The sequence below is a fragment of the Hippoglossus stenolepis genome, chromosome 13, assembly GCF_022539355.2.
Source record: "Hippoglossus stenolepis isolate QCI-W04-F060 chromosome 13, HSTE1.2, whole genome shotgun sequence".
NCBI lineage: Eukaryota > Metazoa > Chordata > Actinopteri > Pleuronectiformes > Pleuronectidae > Hippoglossus > Hippoglossus stenolepis.
In genome coordinates, this window is record NC_061495.1 from 2,881,260 (window position 1) to 2,905,066 (window position 23,807).

Consider the following 23,807-nt stretch of genomic DNA (forward strand, 5'->3'; position numbering starts at 1 on the left):
ATTATTTTTTACTATGTCCTTTAACAGAGTACAAGATTTTTGAAAAGAACACAGTATTGAAACATGCGCTGGCAAACAGGACGTTACCCAAGTGGGAGAGAAGAACCGTGCAAATCAACGACTTTGGTAAGAGACTACAACCACGATGAACTACAGAACGTTGCATTGTGGTTCGTGATCATTCTTGTTGGTCTCTAGCTTGTCTGGAAAAGAGGTTCACAAAGTTTTTAGCTGTATTTATTTATTACCAATATCTCTTCTTTCTTTAGGATGAATATACCGTAGCTGGGAAATCAGGTTCCTCTGATCCCCTCTGTAGATTAACTGGTTTTCTCATTTATATCATTTTTTTTATAACAATCCAAACTGTAAACTGTATAAATTAAGTAGTTCCCAGCATAAACACGACTGAGTGAGCCGGTGATTATGAAACAGACCTTGAATACGTATAGTTTTAATGAGAGTGGATGGATCAACATACGGTTTCTCTTTGACAGTGGGAACATGTTCAAGGCTCAGAAACACAGTCTGATGGAATCACTGCCATCAGACGCTAGCTGTAAATGCACCAGCAGGCGGATCGTTCACATGAACCACTGTGTTTATTTTGGTTGTTTTCACGGAGCCTGTCAATTGTGAATCCTTCAGAGGTCAGAGCGCACACTGAGCCGTGGTCAGAGGCAACTGGACTTGGCAGAGCAGCCTCACAGGCGTCTTGACACTTGTTTAAAAGTCCTCATCTTGAATCTTAAACTCCTTTATTAACTGATACTCACTTATCCTGCGCTGACAGTTCTGCGCTGACATCGTTGCCCCGCATGTTTCACACCACTTAACACCTAAGATCCCGAGACTCTTTATTTCAACTGCATATCACTGTGAAATAAATGCCAGGCAGGAAGCGTCTTGGTTCACTGTTGGAGAATGTGAAAGGGAAACGCATTCAAACTACCGACTCTGCAGCTCCACTGCCTGGAACTCTTGAATCACGACCTGACCTGAGCTTTAATGTACAAACAAGGTTGGATGATACTCAACATCAGCATCAACCTGCACTCTGGTCTGAATGTTGAGCTGTGAGACAGAATCATGAATCATATAAACGACACCATGAGTCTCCTGTTTGTCCTCAGCTCTTCGTCTGGAGTTAATCGTCCCTGTAGATCTGGATCTAACGAAGGAGTACCCACTTGTATTGGTTCTGTAAGTAGCTTCAGATACTTTTCTCATTTGTAGAAGCACTTTTCAATCACATTTACTAAGTAACATGTTCCATTTAGATCAAAACGATATTAATTGACGTATCCTGTACCCTTTCCCAGGGACAGCGCCCCCGGTGGTCAGGCGGTGAGCGAGCGCTTCTCTCTCGGCTGGGAGTCGGTGCTGGTCAGCTCAGACAAAGTGATCGTGGCTCGTCTGGACGGCCGAGGCAGCGGCTCCCAGGGTCAGAGGGTTCTCCACGAGGTTCACATGGGTCTGGGAACTGTGGACGTCCAGGACCAGATCACAGTTCTGGAGTAAGTGACTTTTGATCTGAATATGATCCAGTGGATTCTGGACCAGGTTAACAAACTGATTTACACTTAGTATATGTTTATTTCCTTCTTTTATTGCCATTATCAATAAGTAAAACCAAATAAGAAACCATGATAACCATTTTGTCAAAGAAATATAGATTTGAGATCACGTTGTTCTTCATATACAGTTTATTGTGTTGCTGTACTCATATCCATTATTATTGCTTTATTCACTGTTATTCATGATCACAATTTATTTAAGCTGATAGGAAAGATTTTACCAACTAAGTAGTAAATAATTAATTTTGAAGTGAATATTTTCCGATTTGCAGACCTCAGGATCCCACACGTGTTATTTTAATGTGACTCCTTTTTCTAAAGCTAGAACTATAAAAGATTAATAATTTGACATTTGACATTACGCTTTTGGGAGCTGCTTGTTTTCCATCTCAGCAATGATTCACACTAAAACATGTTGTGTTGTGTGCTGATGTGTTGCTTCACATACCAGTAACAAAATACTAAAACACAGGACAAGGACAGGTTATATTCATTTCTTTCTTTTCAACAGCATCCCCCCCCCCCTTTGGTGAAACCCTTAGTTTATATTTAATTATTCCAGCCTTCATGATGAATAATGAATAATACCATTAACAACTGGTATATGTTTCTCACCTATAACCCTTGTGATGTCTCCATTAATTCTAGTTCTATAACAGAAAAGCTTTGTGATTTCTGTATATTTTGCAGGCACCTGATCAGGCTGCCTTATATTGATGGAAACAGAGTTGGAGTTTATGGAAAGGTAATGCACAGCCCCCCCCTGCAGCTAATAAATAAAGACATGAAGTTGAACTTGTTTCTCAAGGGGCAGTGATGTTCTCTCTTCTCCAGGCGTACGGAGGCTTCCTGTCCTCGCTCCTGCTGATGTCCCACAGCTCCATGTTCCAGTGCGGCATCGCTGTGGCTCCTATAACCAACTGGAGACTCTCTGGTAAGAGCCACACACACACCAGTGTAATACCACACACACCAGTGTAATACCACACAGACCAGTGTAATACCACACAGACCTGTGTAATACCACACAGACCAGTGTAATACCACACAGACCAGTGTAATACCACACAGACCAGTGTAATACCACACAGACCAGCAGCATTACAGTGAGCAGCCATACATTAGATATATGTCTGATTTAAGATGCTTCACTTAAACAAAACTCGAGAAGGCAAATAAACAGCGGAGCACCGTGAATCATCAACAGTGTGAAGCAAAGAAGACTGAAAAACATTGGAAATGTTCAGATGAATAAACAGTGTGTGATAAAACAGAGATGCTGACCTTTACTCACAACCTCTCCCCGTTGGCTGATGTGTTTTTCATCCCAACAAAGGATCGGCCTTCACTGAGAAATACTTTGGCTCTTCGCTGACAGAGGATCACAGACACCAGGTACGAGGGAGTTTCAAGGTTTTCTAGAGTAAACAGCTGTAAACAGGTTCGTGCTCCTGACCTCTCAGCGCACTGCAGGAATTCAAAGCAGACTCATGTATGACAGTTTATTATGGGTCATTATTAGTTTAATATCAGTCTTACTTTGCAACACAGCAATCTGAATACATTATTACCGCTGTTTAGCAGCTAAATAACAGTTTGTAACGTATGTGATTCAGGAGATGTGTCTAAACCTGACAACATAACCAGCAGCAGGGACGTGCACAGACATTTTGGGGGGGAAGGGGCTCCAGTGAGAAAAAGGGGCACTTCTCATAATTATTGCTTTAAAAAATGTGTTCAGAACAAAAGTTAAATATAGTAGAACATCTCTGACTTACTTAATAATCTATTTTATTACCCTCACATGACTGGTGACACCGAGTTAGTTTCAGTGTAACTACAATTCCCTCATTTCACATTTGTGGGGACAGACAAAAGTCTAATCTAATCTCTCCACCTGATATTTTGATTTTTTATTCAATCAGTATATTTGTTTGAGAGGGAAGCTGCGCACAAACAGGAATATAATGTTCATGTATTTAATGTGTGCACGTTCCAGTTTAGCTTCTTAAACCCGGTCGCCTTCGGGATCTAAATCCATTTCACATACATTTGGGTCATTCTCTCACTTTTTATTCACAGCAGACTTTTTGATTTGGCTTTACAGGAAAAAGAGTAATTACTAACATAACAATGGCTGCGTTCCATTAAGGTATATGCCAGCTTCAGGGCCCAAGTTGTGCACTTGCCCGCTCATGGGCATTGGCTTGGTGAGACAGTCAAATGGAAGCGAGCCACTGGTGATTAATTACATCCCAGGCCTTTCCCTGTAACGAGTCAAGATGTCTGCTGTGAAAATGTCCATTGCAACAACAAAAGCTTCTAATTATAGCAGCAGATTGCAAAGATTCGCACCTTTGACTACAGCCTCTTCTCCATAGCAACGGTGAGTGGGGCTCACGGGTGTTCTGTATGTGACTTCTTAGAAACTATGGTGAAATTTAAATCTATATAAAAGCCTGAGTTCCTGATGATTCCATCTGAAGACCACACACGAACACACACAGAGGCTTCTTTTCACACCCACTCCAAACACCAACAATTCACTTTGCGCCGCCTCATTTAACATTCACGGCTGTTTGCGTCGCTCCTCCACCTGATTGATGTGTGTGCTGCACTTTCCACAAAACACCGTAGAAACTGTTAAAGCTTCGTTTTAAGGTGCAGGAAATAGGATCCGGTGCAATAAGTCCAAATAGAATAGAGATAGAGCCCATTCTGGTGTTTTACTTCTCTTTTACCACTGATCTCACTGTGTGTAGATGTTAAAACTGATCTTGAATTTCCTGTGTCTAACTTCAGTCTTGGTTAATTTCCCCAAACTCCTGAAGTGTGGTGGAGATAAACAATATTACTCAGCTTCATGTTGAAAGGAGGGTAATATTACTGCTTATTCTCCGGAACAGATTTCCTCTGTGCTCAACAACGTCACAGTCCTGAGTCCACTGAGCTTCCTTATCATCCACGGCACAGCAGATGGTGAGTATACAGGTGTGACGCAGATGTGTAGATGTATACTGGGGCTCATTGGCAGGGGTAACCATTAACCACGCCAGCTTCTGATCCTGAGTCAGGTCTGAAGTTAACCTGTGGAAACTCCCTTGTGAGACGGATGAAGGCAGAGGAGACAGGAGCATCAGAAACAACAGATTACAAACTGTTTAACGATGAATCCATTGTAATCGTCTTCCCTCTTTCAGCCACGGTTCACTTCCAACATTCTGCTGAGTTGGTCAAACTACTGGCTGCATCCAATGTGAACTACACCCTCCAGGTGAGTGCCGACATTTCTAATGTCTGAGTTCGTATCATTTTTCCTTAGATTAAGTCTATTTTGAAAAGAACTACCAACAAGTATTTGTAACTGAAATTTGCACCATAGAGCTTATAAAGTGTCCCCATGAAAACACACAATGCAGTTTATTTGACTCAAACCTACATTCACTGTCCAAACAATATAAAGTTCCACGAGCACATTGAATCCGGGACTGAGAATAGTCCCTAACAAGTGCGTGTTTTCCTTCTGTCGGAGTCACATCAGCCACAAGCCACAGTGACTGTGTTAACACATTAACGACCTTTCAATGAAAAAGAGCACACAGCACTGTCAGAGAATTGGTTTTTGACTATTTTACAGCATTCGTTGACAATAAGAAAGACAAACATCAACAGCTTTATTCTTCTAACTGGATTTTCCTTGTGTACTTGTGACTCTCAGGCATCTAAATGAACCACATTCTGAATAAAACACATTCTACATGAAGAACAACATAAAAAAGTCCATTAAATCCCACTTTGTTTTTGATTCTCTGCTGCCCCAGATCTTCCCCGACGAAGGACACGACCTTGCGTCCGTCAGCAGCCGACACTACATGCTGAGCTCCGTGCTCACCTTCTTCAGGCGCTGCCTCGAGGAGGAAGAGGTTCCTGTCCCGCAGACATCCAAGGAAGACGACTAGCCCCTGGAACCTCCTGCGGAGCAGAGCGACTGCTGTGATGAGCCGACAACGAGAGGCTGAAGGGCTGCTCCCCTGTAGAAGTGCTCCCAGAAATAAGTAGCATTATATTCACTTGCATGGTGACTCCAGGGTTATGACGGCCATTTGAAAGGATTGTAGTATTGCTGTAATCTAATGCTTCAGATTATAATGATTATATGTAACATGTACTGAGTACAGACGTCAGGGTATCAAAGAAACTTGTATTTTTACATTTAAGAGTATAATTTTCGCTGACTACTTCAATCTACTGTGAGTATTTCTATGTAGCCTACTGAGGGGAACAAGTTCACTTAATACCAACATTTTGAGATCATATCAACAAATGGTTTTCTGCAGGTGCCTTTACCTCATCACAGTCGTTATGTTCACAATGTTCACTCACATCATGTCTTTAATATCATCAGCTCTGAGGGTCACCAGAGAAAACACATCTTCAGCTTCACTTTCCTGCTTAGATAAGAATGAAATACTATTTATACATGGTTTTAATCACATTCAGGTTTAAAGAACTATTGTGTGAAACTTTAGCTATTAGGATTTGTGTCTCAAGGAAGGACGGGGGGGTTTCACATCACCTGCGCTGGAGCGTGTGTGTGTGTGTGTGTGTGTGTGTGTGTGTGTGTGTATGTTTTCTTTAACCTCACTGCAGTATTAATAACAGCCACAATTGCCTATTTTTACCCATAAGTTTGATGTAACAATCTCACATTAGTCCCTTCAGGAGTTTTATTTTTCTTCACAATAAAAGCTGTTTTTTGTCAGCTCAGTGTAACTTAACTTATGTCAATCATCTTTTTTTCAGTCTGAAAGTTACATATCCAGAAGTCCTGTCTAGGAACTAATATGATATAAAACCAGATTGTTGTTATGTCATATAAATCTAATACAGTTACAGATATTCTCTTTATCACCCTTATTTAGTCACATTTTAACAAACTGGCAGAATTAAATAATGCTCGAATAAACTATTAGCATTTCATGTTGCACCCATGGATGTACAAAGAACTATGATTATTTTGATACTGAAGAAAACCTCAAACTCTGATGATTTTATCCTGAACATGAACATCAGAGACAGTGAAATCCTCCGGAGCTTCACCCACTATGACTGATTCCAGTATTTGTTTCATGTCTCTGTGTTTAAAGGTTTGACTGAGTTACAATCCCAAGAAAGAATGAAGGAATCCATGTTTTGTCACACACAGTATTTAACCCTCTGTCCTCCTGCTGCTTCCCTTTAGTATGAACTTGTTGTTTAAAATGTTAGCTGTAGAACTGTTACATGACTCCTGCTCTTTTCTATACTTTATGTTATCTCAAGATTAATTTTTTGCAATAACATTTATTCTTTTGAGTGTTTTGGACCAGCTGAATTCCACAATATGTTAATATGTAGTGTTTAAAATGGAGTTATGAAATGGAGAAATGTGTAATAATACTTTTCTCTGCTGTACAGAGGTTCATAACCAGTCTCCTGTTATAATGCTTATCATCATATCGTTCATATGATCACAGCTCATTCTCTGACCATGATCCTCTGCTGCTCACACTTCTGCATGACATCTACATACCTGGGAGAAGATGAAATAAACGGTTTTAATAACGGCCTCATGTGTTTGTTGCATTGTTTGCTGATGCACTAAACGAAGCAACACAACTAAGGATTCACCTGGAACCGCATCTGATGCTGGTCTTGATTTTAAAAGTTCTGAAGCAGCACCAGTGACACACGGGACCTCGAGGCAGCAGCAGCAGGGACACACGTTATCCAGCAGCTGCTTTCACATCGGAGCTGTACGGTGACATCATGAGGTAATTGTTCAAAATATATAAAAAAAGAGCGAAATGAGACGATATCAGGGTCATAAATACAGATCTGCTGTGAAGTCAGGACTCGCCTGTAGTTTAAAGATTTGAGGGAGTTGTGCTGAATGTCGAACTAAACATTCAGCTACAATCTATTTAACCAAAAAAGAGGTAAAATGAAATCAAACCTGGCAGCCTGACTGAAAACAAGTTAGTGTCCTTTTCTAATACTAAACTCGCTCTAGCACGATAAACCATCAGTACAACGTTATCTTTACCACCTCAACAACTTACATTTAACAGCCATGACTGAATTATGACCCTTTTGGAGGTCTCAGTAACTTGGGAACTTTGATCGCCATCCTCGAATCAGATCATCCTGAGGTCGATTTGAACATTTTAAGAAATTCCCTTCAAGGTGTGACTGAAATATCTAATTGTAAGAATGGGACAGATCATTAAGCCTGCAGCTGTACGGCTGTCAGAGACATTACACTGACGCCTGTGGCCCCAGAACCACAGGGCCTCTGGTTCTGCTGTGGCCCTGATGAAGCTCCGGGGGCCACGTCCTCCTCCTGTATTTGTCCTTGTCACAGTCACATCTCTGATTCCACCTCATCTGCTTTCATACACACAGGTACGTGTTAGCTTCACCATCACGAGGGAGGAAACCTTGTGGCAGACGGATTGTTTTGTTGCCTTTAGCGATTCATTTAAGTGATTCTGAGTACAACTGTCATTACTTAGAATACATTCACATTCAGTAAAACATCACACACTCAAGAAATAACATTCGGGCTTCAGGTTGATTTAGTCTTTATGTTTATGGGATTAAAAATAGAAAAAGTGACTGCTTCTATATGTGTTTGATATTTAGTTAGAACAGAAAATAAATATTCCCTATGTTCTGCACCACAAAGTGAGTTTTACCACTTGATCAAGAGCAACATTAGTCTGTGTGATCTCATCCGGTTTGGTTCATCAGCTTCACATCAGTTCAGGGCACGGTGAAGGGAAAGCTGCATTTTGACCAGCATCAGCACATTTAGTGAAGTTGATCAACGTGCATTTACATTTCAGAAGTAACTAGTGAAATAAATCAGGGGAAATTATTATAATATATATAAAAAAATCTGGGAGCAGAAGTTTGGCACGAAGCCACGAGAAGGAGTCAAACTGCAGCAACAATTTATCTGAGTGAGGACAAGCGGAAAAATCACAAAATCTGAATCTGAAATGAATAAAATACACTAATGGTTCCTGAGATGGTTTTAGTTTCTACTCAGATATTTTGTTCCCTCAAAACACTGGTATTAAAATACATCCGAGTTTGGATCAGAGGTTCATCTGGAAAACACCGTCACTACTTGTGGTTCCTCACGTCCTGCAGATTAAAGAGCTGCTGTCCTTCAGCAGACTTAACATCTGCTTGGCCATTCAGGCCAGTGAGTGCAGCCTCTGATTAATGCACACAGACACACAATGTTAAGGCAGCGATCGCTCTCAACGAGCAGACCATGCCTGCTACATCATTAATGTAGGGGTCCGGGGGCCGTGACAGACCGCCTGCTCTCCTTAATGTGACTCCTGCGATGAACACAACAACAACAAATGAAAGATTAAATTGCAGCGTGCGGACGATTGAATTATTCATCTTCTCAAACGATCGATCCTGTGAAACAAACGTGGCTGATTTGATTGTTTCTGTTGTAACGTGCGCCCCACACATCAGCATGCCTCGTTGTTTTTTCATCGTTTCTTTTTATTCATAATCATCACTGTAGGACAATCACAATAATCCCAAAACCTCACCCCTGCCCCTTTTTCCCCTTTTAAAACAGCAAAAAGAACAAGACCAAGCTTTACAAAATCCAAATCCTAAAAAGCAAATCAACAGCCGAAAGGAAAAACAGAAAGAAAAACATACAAGACATCCAGGTCAAATCAATCCATCCCCGTAGACTAAACTTCCTATGAGATCTGACGTCTCAAAAATATATTTATGTACACACTCTGCTGTATTGTACTATACAAAATGTGGCAACACTTGACACATTCCCTGTAGACATGCAAACACCTTACTGACCCTGGAAAGTTCTCCATCTCAGTACAGCCGTCGTCATTTATTCCCACTTTTCCCTTGAAATAAAAGAATCAAAAACTCCAGAAAATGTCTCTTGACGTCACAGTATTAAGATGGAGAACTTTAGCAGTGGGGCCTGAAACTGAAAATACTGTAAATCCGAATAATCCTTTATCTTCATATAGAATCCCTAACTTATCCATGACCGTACAGCCGACGTAGTTCAGATACTAAACTGCAGTGCTGTGTCTCGAGGACCTGAGTTGACAAAGGTTTATGTGACACTGCTAATGGACGACCAGCAAGAACATTACAGCATGTTGAACCTCATAAGGCATCGTACATGTCTACACACGCCCCTGTACAATAAGATGAGACCTACAAAGACTGTTTCTGTTGAGGGTGGGGGGGTGGGGGACGATGGCGGCAGGAAATTGCACTTATTCAGGATCGACTTGATTGTGGTGAACTTGTGTGACGCAACGTTCCTTGGAGATGACGGGGGCATTTGTCCTTGTGCAACGACACAACAACCAAAGGAGGGGGTGAGAATCCGAAGTGCAGATCCGTGTTCTTTTCTTCCCAAGTGTTACCACAAAGCAGACTAACAGGGCAAAATGAGTGAAGGAGGGAAGAGGGGGGGGTAAAAAGAACCATGCACTTGCTTAAGTGTGGATGACTTCAGCCCGGAGAGCCTGCGCAAGATGGAGGCAGTCGTCCATGTGCTTCGCCGAGGAAATGGAGCGTCCCAAAAGTGAAATGATTTAATGCTGGAGGGCGGTTCCCGTCTCAAGTCCCGGGCAATACAAGTGTCACTGTGGTGTCGTCCAGTTGTCTTTTCAACACATTTACACACAGTCGAACGCGCACACATGCACTCACACACACGCACACGCACACACGCACACACGCACACACACACGCACACTTGAGAGCAACAGAAGCTCTAACCCAGTGTCCATGTCCAGCTAAACACTTGGTCCAAATGTGAAAAGCCTTGACGGACTTTAGTAAAATTCTTTCAAGCTCTGCCAAAAGGTCGAGGTCCCTTGTGGCCTCCGGCCTCCGGCCTACTCCTCCTCCTCGTCTTCCTCGTCGGGCAGCGGTAGTAGCTCCTCCTTCAGACACTCCCTGTAGAAGCTGGTCAGTGTGGCGTAGAGGTGCTGGCGGCTCTGCTGGGACAGGAAGTGACCCTCGTCTGGGTAGATCTGGTGGAGTCGATTAGAAGACAGAGATTTGTACCAGCTGGACAAGAAGGTCTCTTAAAGAACGCTAATATTTCAAGATGCCGACTTCTACAAAGAAGGGATTCTCCACAACCGCTGTTTTTTTTAAATAACTCCTTGTATCTGAGGCCATTCACCCGTCAATCACTCCTCATCACGTAGCTGATATCCACAGCCTGTGGTCACGCTTGTCGCTCGCTGCTTTGTTCACTACACATGCAGCAGTTTATTATCCTGTCTGTCTCTAGAGACATTTCTAAATGGATTGTAAGTGAAAATGTCATCCAAGAAAAAATACATCAAGATCAAAAACGACCTATTACAATACAAACTTCAAATAAAGTAAAAATGTATTTTTTTAATACACGTTTTTTATTATATGCCAATGTTTTTTTTTTTTATGGATTAAAGAGGTGGTGGGTTCAGGGCCACGGCTCCAACAGTTCAATGACTTCTGCAGTGTTTGAATATATTGATTGCGCAGCTCTGATAAAGGGTTTGAGCTCATCCAATACATTTTTTATACTTCTAAAAAACATTATTTACACTTTATTCTTCAGTGGCGTCATACGAAAAAGGTACATATGCATCATTGTCACTTCTAATGCAGCCTGAGTTGCTGTGTCTGCGAAAAACTCACCTGCATCGAGTAGTTCGCTCCGACTTTCACCAGGTTTTTGACGAGCTCGGCAGTGTGCTGGAAGTGGATGTTGGCTGCAGATAAAGAAACAAAAGATGTCAGCAGAATTCCAGCCCGAGTCCTCGGCAGGAACAGGAGAAAGACAATCGGGATATGGAGATACCTCTCAACTAATTGGACACGCATGGCTCAGCAGCAAATGTGTGTTTTTTTTTTTTCCTTCTAGAAACCCCAGCATCAATTTATATAACCCACTTTTCCTTTTATCTTTTGATTGAAAATCATATGCCCCATTACCTCCAGGGGCTGCGTGCTTCTTTGTGCTCAGCGGTGATGCACCACAGACACAGTGTTTTAATTCTGTCACAATTTGGTGTCTCTTACCATCTGCTGTGCCGTGCACCAGCATCAGCGTCTGGTCCCTCAGGGCCTGAATGTTCTGGAGCACGCTGGAAAACTGTGAGGAAATCAGACAGAGTGGGAGATTGATAGATAGAACAGGCGTTGAGGAAAGTTATACAGGGATACAGGGTGTCATCTGATGAGCAGCAGAGACATACGTGTACATTGAAACCTGCGCACACAAACACACACACACACACACACACACACACACACACACACACACACACACACACACACACACACACACACACACACACACACACACACACACACACAGTCAATTAATCAATCTGAGAGTTATGACCGACTTTCTGTGCTTTCACATTTTCTACAAATGGTGAAGAAAGGGTGTAAAATGCAGTTTGCAGATCACAAAGGCAAAGCAGTGGTTCAATGAAAACAGAGAATTTAGGGCAGAATTTCTCGTTTGGTTTTGTTAACAATGCAAATTGCAAAAAAAAACAGATTTGTTCCTCCTCGCTGCCTCTTTCCTGTCACCGTGCAAAACAGCTCAGAGAGCTGCACAGCTCGTCTGTGCGGGAGGCCTGAGAGAGCCCTGAGAGAAACACCTGCATGTGATCTGACACACCAGTGCACACAGTTACCGGAGAGAGATGAGTGACAAAATCCTACAGAGCAGGAGAATAGACACACAAGAAAAGGCAAAGCACGGGCGCCTCTGACTTTGATAGCAGCAACATTCAGTAGCGGCGGGAGCTTAACTGTAGGTGTGTCAGTGATGTTACGCTTTCAGAGATCAACGACAAACAAGCGCGGGGCGGGGGGGGGGGCAGTGAACACGCACCTGGTATCTGCTGTCGTCCCGTAATGGCGTGCCGAGGTATCTCTCAGAGAACGCCGATGCTGTGCAAATGAGAAGTCAGACATTTTCAACGGTGTGACCAGGGCGGACGGTGCTTCAGCTGCAGCTAAGTACCTAAAGAGCGGGGGTCCTCGTCACCGTGAGCCCGGAGGAGATGTTTTCAGTGCGGTAGGAAATAACAGGTGTAGGTGAGAGAGTCCTCTGTGTCATGTTCAGATGTAAAGGATGTTCTCTGCTGTGGTCTGTAGACATGGCTTTGTATCACTAAGAGCCTGATTCGCCTCAGAGTCAACACGGTCGGTCGGAGCTGAACCGATTCTTTACAGGAAAACATCTTTACGCTGCCTCCACACAAGCTCTGTACATGTTTTTACACCCCATGTTTCACTTCTTCTTGACATGACAGACGCAAATTATGGAAAGAAGACATCAGATCAACACGGTGCTGGGTTCATGGGGGGGGGGGGCTCTGTACTCACCGTATAGTTTCCAGTCCGTCACCGGCGACATTGCACATGAGCATTTGAAGAGGCTGTCAGTCGACTTGAGCATCATTAATGTGATGTAGGCTCCATAACCCTGAGCAAACAAACACACACATTAACTGCTATTTCCATTAAATTAGTATTAAATCACTGGAGTCTTCTGATAATTACAAAACAACCACTTTTTTAATCATGTCTTCTTTAATTTTGCATCTAATAATAGAAGAACTCTGTGTCACCTTTCCAAACACTGCTATCCGTGTCCGATCAATATATGGTAATGTCATCATGTATCTGAAAAGACACAAAAAACAAAACATACGTGAGGTTCTTTTAAAAACACTTTCATAAGATTTGAAACTCACCAGATTACCAGATTACTCCAGCAGCCATTTTTTAAACTTCTAATTTCCTTCATTTATCGAGTTCATGATAATATATTTATACATTCATTTGTTATTCTTCTGTTTTCTTGTGTATATTTGCAGAGAACAAATCACGAATCATTCATCAGCCTGATTACTATCAATACGCATTAATCAGGAGGTTGTTGAGGGAACATTCTTGATTATAGTCTAATACAAATGACTTATTAATAGCCACTAGATGTGTGATGTAATCAAACAAGCAGCTAATGGACCTAGAGGTGGGATAGTCCTCTCAACAAATCATGTGGATCCCTCTCTTACATGTCAGTCATTTCTATTCTTTACATGGATATGATTAAAAGTGAATGATTTCCTTTAATCAGACACATTAATCAACATATGAGATACATTTACAAGTGTGTTAACGTACTCTACTGCTGCGATCTGGTCCTGGACGTCCACGGTCCCCAGTCGGTGGTGAACCTCGTGGAGAATCCTCTGACCCTGGAAGCCGCTGCCTCGGCCGTCCAGACGAGCCACGATGATGTTTTCCGAGCTGACCAGCACAGAGTCCCAGCTGAGGGAGAAGCGGTCACTCACAGCCTGACCACCGGGGGCGCTGTCACTGAGCAGAACACAAGACATACCATGTAAGTACGGACAGAACAATATGATTTATAGTATCTGTGAAACCTCCTGCAGGATCTGCTGTGTCATCAGAGGTGTAGGTACATACACCAGCAGCAGGAGGCCATAGTGACGGGAATCTGAGAAGTCTGGTGGGTAGGTCATCTTCAAAGGTAAATCTGTAATAAACATTAAAGAAAAGCTGATGAACGATTTGTCAGTGACTCACAGCGAGAGGAGAGGAAACAAGACTCTATTCTCACCAAAATGCTCCATTGGAACAGTTCTGAAGTCAGTCATCTGGATCCTTTTGTACTTCAAGGCTGCCTTCAGCAACGAGTTGTTCTCAAGAATGTAGTAATCTGTAAAAAAAAAAATCAAAATTTAAATTGCAGCTAGTAATCTATTTCTTAAGTGTCTCTGCACGAGAATGTGCCGCAGCAATATGAGGATTTATCTTTGGAGCCGAGGAAATAATAAGATGAGGAGGAAGGTAAGACGGATACGATCTGAGAGCAGTTTCTGACGTGCTCTCATCTTGTGGTAAATGTTCAGGGAGCGGGATGCAGAATTACAATCCTGGATTTCATCTCTGTGGGGATGAGCTGTTGCAAATAAAGGAGAAATCCCTAAATTATAGAACTGTTCATGGAAGTTTTCAGCCAAACGCAAAAAAAACTGCACGTTTTCACCTCAAAACGACTCTTTCAACTCCTCACTGACAGAAAAACACTAAAAGCTATAGAGAGAATTTGTGAGAGCAAACAAAAATCATTTGCCGCTGACCTTCATTCAAACCACAATAACTTGTTCCCCGGCACTGCTCTAGAATTCAAACTACACAGTCTGTAGGTTCCATTTCTCTCAAACCAGTCATCCTTACTCAGGAGCGCCGGGATTTTCCCCCTCATGTAATAAACAATGACTCTCTGATTCGGCCATTTTTTTTCCATTCAAGCCATCTGAGAAGCAGCTAAATGAAATGGAATTCATCCAGCATTTCTAATGGAAAACCCAAAATCAATAGACGTCTCATTATGAAGCCGCCAGAGGCCTTGGGTTCCCAGCTGTGGATGGAGGGTCTATCCAAATAACCCTCGGCAAATTGCTTGCTTTTCTGCAGCACAGCTGTTAACTTTTCTCTCTCTGTGTGTGTGTGTGTGTGTGTGTGTGTGTGTGTGTGTGTGTGTGTGTGTGTGTGTGTGTGTGTGTGTGTGTGTGTGTGTGTGTGTGTGTGTGTGTGTGTGTGTCCATATTTATTCTGGCGGGAAAAGTAAATTAAAACGACAAAGAACAGAAGGAGGAAATCTGGATCTGCAAGCCTGTCTGGTCGCCCTGACAGTGATCAAACACAGGAGACAACTTTTTGAAGCAGAGGAAACTAAACCAAATCAAAAGTACATTTAAACATTGAACAGGTATTTCCAGTTGTCCTTCAATAATTAGAACTCACTAATTAAAGAGAGTGACAGCCATATGGGCAGTGTCACAGATTCACGGAGAACATTTGTCCACAATCCCACAGAAAGCTGCAACACAACAGCTGGGATGCAGACTAATAATAGCCGTGGAAGTGGATAGCGTTACGTGCAGTTGGCTAACTTTCATGTTCATGGGCCGTCAGCAAAGTCCAGGAGAAATGACTTTAGGAAGAACAAAGGTTGTGTGTTTTTCCTCGAAGTCAAACCCTGGTTGTTGGCTAAAGGAACATTACTCCACTTCAGGCACTTTGTCCAAGCTGCACACAGACAGTGAACGAGTGGAGAGAGCAGGGAGCGAGCGGCTGGGTTAGGAATCGAACTTCTGTATTCACTCGTAAGGAGAGGGGGTTCATCAATGCAGAGCAGACTGACCTGCAGTCGGGTTTCCCTCCTTACTCCTGTCAATAAAACTGTAATTGAACTATAACATGTCGACTAATAGAGGGTGGATTGTGCTTTAGCTTCTCCACATCGTCGCAGCCGAGAGAGAGAACATACGATCGCGTCATCCCGTTTAGGACGAGCTCTGCTCCCTCATCGTCTCTTTCTCCATCACCCTCAAAGAAAAACAAAAGCACCCGAGGCCCAGTGCTTCTCTCTCACTGAAGGAAAACACCTGGAAGCCGAGCCTGTGATTCACACGAGCTGTCACGGGACTGTAATAAGGTGGATTACCACGTAAACAGCCTTTTATAGCTAACACCTCCTGTAACCATGGCAACAACAGCCACCAGCCAGCTGTAGCCCTTAGAATTAAAAATGCAGCACAACCATTAAATATAAGAGAGAGAGAGAGAGACCGGCAGCTCCGACAACAGCAGCTTGTTCCAGAGACGCTGACGGAGTTCCAGCGAAAAAAAAAACTTCAATCCTGACACTGTGTTCGAGCCTCGGACCAAAACCCACGTCTGACACGCGTGAAGGGTGAGAACCTAATTGGTCCCTGAGATGTTTAGGAGGCAGTCGACTGCTGCCGCCGCGTTTAGCTCCCGCTCGGCTCACTGGTGGAGCCCCGACTCCGCGATTGATTGTGTTTCCCCCTCATTGACTGTGTTTTGAAATGTGATTCTGATCCATTAATCTGCTTCATGCACGGCATTCTGAGTTCCACCTCCGTGTTGGAAAAGTGCTTTACAATGGAACTGAGAGGCTGATGTGACTTCAGTCGCTTGCCGTGAACGGAGTGTGTGTAGCCAGTTACATGTGATTAGCTCGTATTGTATGAATAAATGAGCATGTCTCCATTCTCCCAGCATGCTTTGCAGACACCGCAGAATAGCAGAGTTATTTATCTGGGGGTTGCATCATCTTGACCAGATGTTCGTCCTCCAGTGGGTTTAGTCTGGTTTGCTCGTTATAGAAAATATCCCCCGAGCAGACAGTGATTAATATAATCAACACACACAAACACACACACACGTCTTTCCCACAAGACGACACAACGTCCTTACTTGAATTGTTGAGGCTGTGTAAGATCACGGTCGGTGCTCCGGGGCCTGAAAGGATAAAGAAAATTAAAGATTACAAATAATTTAATCATGCTTCAGTTTCTCTGTAATCATGTGTATAGATAATGAAAGATACATGTATGATAGTCATCTTCCTGACCTTACAATCAATTAGGGCTTGAAGGTCATTTACACTGCCTCAGTCTTTTCAATATGGAGAAACACTCACATTCATCCCACTCAACTTTCTTTGCACTAAAAATCAAGCTATTGTTTTATTTCCTGCTCTCTGAACTGGTTCCATTGTGTTCATGGACCCGCTTGAAAACCGCAAACCAATCAAAATCCTTTTTATGAGTGGAATTAAAAGGCGTGTGCAGCTCAACAGGTGTCAGGACACGCTTGCTGGGGTTTTGTGAACTTGGCCCTCAGAAGACAATACGCTCTCTCCATTATTTTTATTGCTTATGGGAGAGGGAGCACAATTATTGTGCAATAAATCACCTCAACAAAGCCCAAACGCGTCGGAGCATGAAGCGATCTCATCTGCTCCAAATAAATTGAAATCACAAACAGTGAGAAGAGGCAGCCTCTATTAAATGAGCTACCTAATAACGCTACCTAAAAGTAATTATACACATTAGAGTGGCTAATTGTTTTTCATTTTATGCCTCTCGTTTGGAACTGATGAGGGATACATGTTAAACTGAATAGATGGAGGGTGACAGACCACGAGGTGTAAACCCTGACATCTGCCACATGATCTCTACCAAATGATGGAATTCAGATTCTTTTATTGCACAAGAAATGGTGGAGGAAGCACGAATAGCTCATCTTTAATCTACAATGCAGTAATGTGAGATTGACATTCTTACAATTTCCCAAAAGTAGTTCTAAAGAAGTGATTACTCAAAGGAAAGTCAAACTAAAGGACTCTGGCTGTGTGCAGAGATGTGGAGAGTTAGCAGCTTGCTTTTGTCAGACAGGTTAATTCACGGAAAAAAGCCTTGATGAGAAATACTTCTTGCTCCTGCCATTAAATATGAAAGTATTTTTCAATGACTGAATGAATATAGAGGCATATTTGTCCAAATGTACTTCAGGTAATTTGGAGCAACTTGTGCAGGAGAACTTCAATAAAATAAAATCCTTGAAGAGTTCTGTGAAATCCTTCTTGCAGTTTTACCACATCTCCATCCACTTCATATTTAATGTTATAGAAGCAGAAGAGACTGGACCTGGAAGCGAATGACTCAGGCCGGATGTTCCTACCTGGTCTGAACAGGGTCACAGAGGTGAACCTTCCAAGTAGGACAGTGGATTTGCTCCCTACCTTTACACTGGAGGATGATGTGCTGGTCCGTGGGGCTGATGTCAGCGTCAAAGAACAGACAGTGAGCTTTGTTCAACTCACACGTTAAACACCGTCGTGGGAACAGACCCACGGTTTTAACGCTGAGGAGAGAAGGTGACGATTAGAGGAGCACAACCATTTATCATTATTGAGCAGAGACAAAACGAATCTGTACCTGTTTTCAAAATGAATTATTCTAGATTCACCGCTTTAATAAGAGTCTTAATAAAAGTCCTCCAAGAAGAAACAGTGTTTAGATGCCAAATGTCAAAATAAGTCTCATTTTCAGAGGCAGCACAAACACAATAACAACAGCAAGTACAGATTTCATAAAAACCAGGATCCAAACAAACCTGAATAGTTGTCGTCTTCGTGGAGAACCCTCAGTGCTGAGAAAATAACTGTAAAAAAGAAAAACATAAAAACTGTGAAACCGCAGAGTAAACTGACAAAATATAAACATCCCATGAATGTTTTTAACTCAGATCTCTGCCACGTGCTCCTTTATGTACAATAAAGTGTCGTCTACACAGCAAACAGATGCAGAGTTCAGCTTGGTGACTGAGTTTTGTTTTCTAGGTTTTTGGGGTTTGAGGAAAACGTTGAACGTACAGGTTGTCGGTGTTCTCGTCGTACGAGATGATCCGGGTCACCTCCCAGTTTCCTGAGGTTAGATGTCGGACTTCATTCTGATCTGCTCTGAACTGAGAGGAACAAGAGAAGAGGAGAAGGATTTATGATCAGATCTCAGTCGACAGAGACAGAAACAACAGCAGCTGTCCGTTCCTCAAAGGCCTCGCATCAATAATGAGTCACACGAGTGCTTTCCTGGTGTGATTGACATGTTTGATAGACGCAAAAGTAACGTGCAGGAACTTTAATGTGTTCTGACAGTGAAGTGAGTTTCATATGTCCATCATAAATACATGTGAAGTTGATGGAAAAGGGAATTTGGAGGAAATTATTGGAAAAATAAAAACTTCTCCGGAGGCTTTAGGTTTCAATAACGGCCACAGATTTAAAAGAGGGCTTGATGCACTGCAACACACCCACATAAGAATACTCCACATACAGTAGTTACTATGGTACCAGATCATACGTTGGTTGTGGGGGCGTATTAACATAGACTGGGAAAAACACTCCAGGCAAAATATGCTCCGAGCTCCCTCTGAACACACCTTCAGAGAAGAGGTGGACACGTGTGCCGGCATTGTGGGAATTTGACGTACAGGAGATCACTAGACTGTCCTCAACAGCACAAGCATTTATTAAAATCAGAGGAGTTTCTAGATTTCTATAAAAAAAAAGAAGGCTGAGTTAACCTATCCTTTAAAAAGCTGATACTGCATAAATCCTCATATTGTTTTCCCATATCTGGAAAAGAAGCTGCTTAACCGTTGTGCTTCCGACACATCGCTCCAATAACCTTATTTGTTTCTTCTAAAAATATTAAAATCCAAAATGCAACCTGTGGATTATCCTTGTGTGTAAATGGGAAGTTTTAACATCTGTGTTAGTGAGAACTGGATCTATTCATTGTGTGAATATCGGTGGGAGGAAAGTATCAAGGTATAAACAAGGTACAAGCAGTATCTTGATTACAGCAGCACCTCAACATCCACATGATGAATGAGCGTCGCCAGGAGTCATTTCCTCAGTTTGAGAGCTTCCACTCAAAAGCAATAAACATGATTCATCCTGGAAGAACTGTGGCTACACATGTCATCAGCTGGAGGAATTGGACGCTCACCTGTGTGGTGAACATGGCGATGTGATGAAACTCTCCACGTCCTCCTTGTTTCACCGGAACAGTCAAGAAGAACCTGTTGCCATCTTTGGAAAACACTGGTTCTTGGTTCTGTAAAATACAAAGATGCATCAACTCCACAGCTCCTATATCGTCGAGCTAAATCTGTCATATTCCTATTTAAACCTGGATTTAAACAACAGAAATCAACATTTTCATATATGTTTGATAGGGTTTTATTATTTTTGTTGCATTGTTTTATAAAAGTGTAGCAATCTGCTGCAGGTTTTGATGGATTAATGTAAAGTTTGAAAGCATGAAGCCTTTCACGGGAAGAGAAATGGGTAGTTAGCAGATCTTATTCAAACCCAAAGCCAAGTGCAGTATTCATTTGCTGTTGTGTCTCTTAAAGTAGTTCTGAACGACTTTTTTACTGTTGAATACAAAGGTTTGGATGAAGATACTAATGGGTTATTAGTTTTTACTTCATGTACTTGGACACTCTCGGAGGAATCGTGACCTAAGCAAAGGTTTGGGCAGCCAGTCTCTATAGAGAGGAGACTGTGAGGACTTTGTTTCTTAGAGTCTAGAGTTGTGAGGACTGCTGTGGATCATTATAAAATCTGCCAACCGACTGCAGGACATTTGCATCCAGACTTCTTGACACTCAGTGGAATGCGTCCTTCCCTCTATCCGCACAAAGTTTCCTGGACCACTGGCTTCTCCAAAAACATCTCTGTGGCTGTTTTGAACTCCATCTGTCCACATTCATCCAAATCAACTTTGCATGTCTCACATGTTGACTTGTGTGGCGAGGTTTCTGTCTGAGGACGGTTAAGTTTCGACCCTGTTTGCACAAGCAACACTGAACACTGCAGCAAAGGGATTTATTTGTCCTCTCCGTCCAGCAGAGGTAAACTGTCATGTTAAAGTTGTCCTGGTCGTCTGGATCTTTTCTCGACTTTGTCAGTTCTTCTTAACTCACATTTCTTAAAGACATTTCGGATGCAGGAAATGGAAAAGCTTAAAATCTCCCTGCTTTGTCGTCGTTGGCTTAAAGTACGAAATTACATTTACTCAAGTACTGCAAGGACATTAAAGTAGTGGTAGTAGTAACTGTACTTTACTGCATTTTCACTTCCTGCTACTTTATACTTTTATTCAATTACATATCAAGGGGAAACTCTATCTCTAGATAACCTAAAACGTATAAAAGACATTATAGCCCATATATAATACATAACATCATAACTACTGAACTTGGCTAATAGAAAACCATCGCACAAAAACTCTGGAGAAGAATCTTAGATATAATCTCATCAGATATTTCAACTGCAGCCAAATGAGCACACCCCTGCTGTGTATTGAGCCGGTGCCCAACTGAGTGCAGCACATTTAAAGTTTAAAGTTGTGTAGCTGGAGATGAATCTCACAGTAACTCGAGTCTACCCAGAGGGAGCCTGTGTCATTTCTGAGAACATCGGTGTAGATCTCCGAGGCCTCATGTGGAAAGCTTAGAGAAAAATACATGTACAGCGACTGACACAAACCCACAGTCGGTAAATGAGCATTTCACAGATTACAGCCTTAACAAAGACAAGCAGCTTCGTGTGCCAAGATTTCCAAGTGGTTAAATTACACACAGCTAGAGCCAAACACGCTCGGCTGCAGGGCTTTAGGATCACATCCCTCCTCGGTCTGAGGGAAGAGAACATGCTCCAGATGAGAGTGGACTGGAATCTCAATTTGGCAAGAGCACTGAATTAATAGACCCAAAGAAGGTTAAGGGTAGTAAAGTATAATAGAACCAAAAATGAATCAGCACAAGATAAGAATTGAGTTTTGTTTTGTTTGGTGTCATTTAAATCTTTCAGTTTCCTGACGCTAATTAAATCCCACAAGAGGACACAATGCAGGAGGTGAAATTAAGAGTGAAATTAAGGGTGAAGAGTATCTGCAAAATGTAAAATGAATGAAAACACGGATTCAAATGAGTCTCTGTGTCTCTGTATCTGCAAAAGGAAAAGCTCTATTATTGTTCCTCTGTTGGAAATCACAGGCCGAGCAGCAGGAGAGACTGAGACTCTGCCTCCGGGCTCTGAATGGGAGCAGCTGAAGAGAAGGAGTCAAAGGGCCGACACCACTTCTTCTTGCTGCTGCTCAGCCTGTGTTTGCATCAGCAGGAGTTGGATTTCGGGGGGGGACGAGCAGATCCCTCCTTCAAGATACAGAGCACTGAAGACAAGATGAGTGTGAGATATAGAATCAAGTGAAATGACAGCACTGGATCACATGCTTTTAAAAATGGGTAAACTCTGAACTTTACCTGCTTGGAGAGCCAGAGCTCGGAGCTTTCTTCATGTCTCTGAAAAAGAAGTCAGAGTAAAATGTCACACTGGTTTCACAGCCTTTGCTCTTGTGGTTCTGCTATTTGCTTCCACAGAGGTTTGTGAAGTTGTGAACAACCGGAGGGGGGGGGGGATACAGTATCATCACATATTTTCTCCTGGAAATGAGTTTTTCTTTCATGGCAGCAACTCAAGTGGGAAGTGTTTGAGGATTTCCAAAACCGAGTCATCTGTCATTTAACGAAGCCCTTATTATGTTGTTTAATTTAACACGCCACCGGGGACGCCACCCCCAGACCGATCCCTCATTTCTAACCAATATGCAGGAGCGGGAGCCGGAGTTTTGGCAGCGGAGCCTGGACGCGGTGACCAGGCCCGAGCTAAGCTGCCTCTCGGCTTGGCGACGTGTCGGCTCGTGCAAACCACACCAAGTCAGGATCCGCAGCACCGCAGAGCAGCCGGTGAAGTCCCAGAGTTCAACTGCAGGGTTGACGCTGCGCCACGTGCTCGTCGTACGGGGAGAATATGGAAACAGTCGAATCCAGCAGATGTTCTGAGGTTTACACAGGTTTTCTTGGAGCCAAATAATTAGAAGTTTCATTTAACTGACACAACAGCGACGTTTTGCCAAAAGCCAAACTCAAAACCCTTTTCCCTTGTAGAAGTGGATTCCAACTTTTATAGAAAATGCTTTAACGACAGTCCAGAGTAACTAAACATCAACATGAGATAAATGCACCAACACATTAACCATATTTTCCACATAGATAATCAAATGGAGTGGAAGCAGATTTGTTTTTCTTGTAATTTGCCTTAGACATTTAGCTTTAGCCCCTTTTAGCATAATAAATATGTAGGAAACCAATACGTGCGTATATATAAGATCTTTTTACACGGCTCCTGTTATAAAACACATCACGTTGAAGCAGTACAGAGACGGACAGTTACAGACTGTTGCTGTTAGCCTTCACTAGTTTACTGCAGCTGAAGAAATCAGCCGGCATCAGTCATCGTTTTGGAAAAATCCATGGTCGCTGGCAAGAAATGAGAAGAACCCAGGGCTTCAAAAAATCACTGTGCGTTCCCAGTGCTTTGTTAAAACAGTAAACTGTGTGTGTGCAGTGTGATAATAGAAAGCTCAACAGGTTCAGCAGCAGTGAGGGACGAGGCTTCGTCAATTTAAAATAATCATCACTTTAAATCGATAGTTACAAAAGTGATTCTATACATGGAAACAGACTTTAAAGCTAAATTTTGCAGTTTAAAGTTTTACTAGGATGGTGAATTTAAATTGTGTGATGTCTGGGCCACACGCCTGCGAGAGGGTTAGGGTTAAAGTTACTGATCTTCTATTTACTCCACAAATTCACAGCAGAATAGAAAATGAT

At 42.4% G+C, this 23,807-nt stretch overlaps 2 protein-coding genes across 3 annotated transcripts in view; one reads left to right on the plus strand and one right to left on the minus strand.

Moving 5' to 3' along the window:
• LOC118119617 (inactive dipeptidyl peptidase 10) overlaps positions 1 to 7,185 on the plus strand; it is a 64,833-nt gene extending 57,648 nt beyond the window's left edge. The window contains exons 18-26 of the mRNA XM_035173707.2: positions 28 to 126; positions 1,134 to 1,203; positions 1,323 to 1,517; positions 2,268 to 2,322; positions 2,412 to 2,511; positions 2,914 to 2,972; positions 4,484 to 4,556; positions 4,778 to 4,851; positions 5,399 to 7,185. Coding sequence (XP_035029598.2) covers positions 28 to 126; positions 1,134 to 1,203; positions 1,323 to 1,517; positions 2,268 to 2,322; positions 2,412 to 2,511; positions 2,914 to 2,972; positions 4,484 to 4,556; positions 4,778 to 4,851; positions 5,399 to 5,536 — 863 coding nt within the window. The 3' untranslated portion in view covers positions 5,537 to 7,185. The remainder of the gene's footprint in view (positions 1 to 27; positions 127 to 1,133; positions 1,204 to 1,322; positions 1,518 to 2,267; positions 2,323 to 2,411; positions 2,512 to 2,913; positions 2,973 to 4,483; positions 4,557 to 4,777; positions 4,852 to 5,398) is intronic.
• A 1,940-nt stretch (positions 7,186 to 9,125) lies between these two features.
• The window catches only part of LOC118120567 (inactive dipeptidyl peptidase 10), a 142,303-nt gene continuing 127,621 nt past the window's right edge, over positions 9,126 to 23,807 (minus strand). For both annotated transcript variants that reach the window (XM_035175653.2, XM_035175654.2), the window contains exons 12-26: positions 22,398 to 22,436; positions 20,075 to 20,182; positions 18,937 to 19,028; positions 18,678 to 18,725; positions 18,304 to 18,425; positions 16,974 to 17,018; positions 14,305 to 14,403; positions 14,151 to 14,220; positions 13,845 to 14,039; positions 13,286 to 13,340; positions 13,041 to 13,140; positions 12,544 to 12,602; positions 11,718 to 11,790; positions 11,334 to 11,407; positions 9,126 to 10,675 (exon numbers count right to left, since the gene is read on the minus strand). In XM_035175653.2, the coding sequence (XP_035031544.2) occupies positions 10,538 to 10,675; positions 11,334 to 11,407; positions 11,718 to 11,790; positions 12,544 to 12,602; positions 13,041 to 13,140; positions 13,286 to 13,340; positions 13,845 to 14,039; positions 14,151 to 14,220; positions 14,305 to 14,403; positions 16,974 to 17,018; positions 18,304 to 18,425; positions 18,678 to 18,725; positions 18,937 to 19,028; positions 20,075 to 20,182; positions 22,398 to 22,436 (1,317 nt within the window). In that variant the 3' untranslated portion in view covers positions 9,126 to 10,537. The remainder of the gene's footprint in view (positions 10,676 to 11,333; positions 11,408 to 11,717; positions 11,791 to 12,543; positions 12,603 to 13,040; positions 13,141 to 13,285; positions 13,341 to 13,844; positions 14,040 to 14,150; positions 14,221 to 14,304; positions 14,404 to 16,973; positions 17,019 to 18,303; positions 18,426 to 18,677; positions 18,726 to 18,936; positions 19,029 to 20,074; positions 20,183 to 22,397; positions 22,437 to 23,807) is intronic.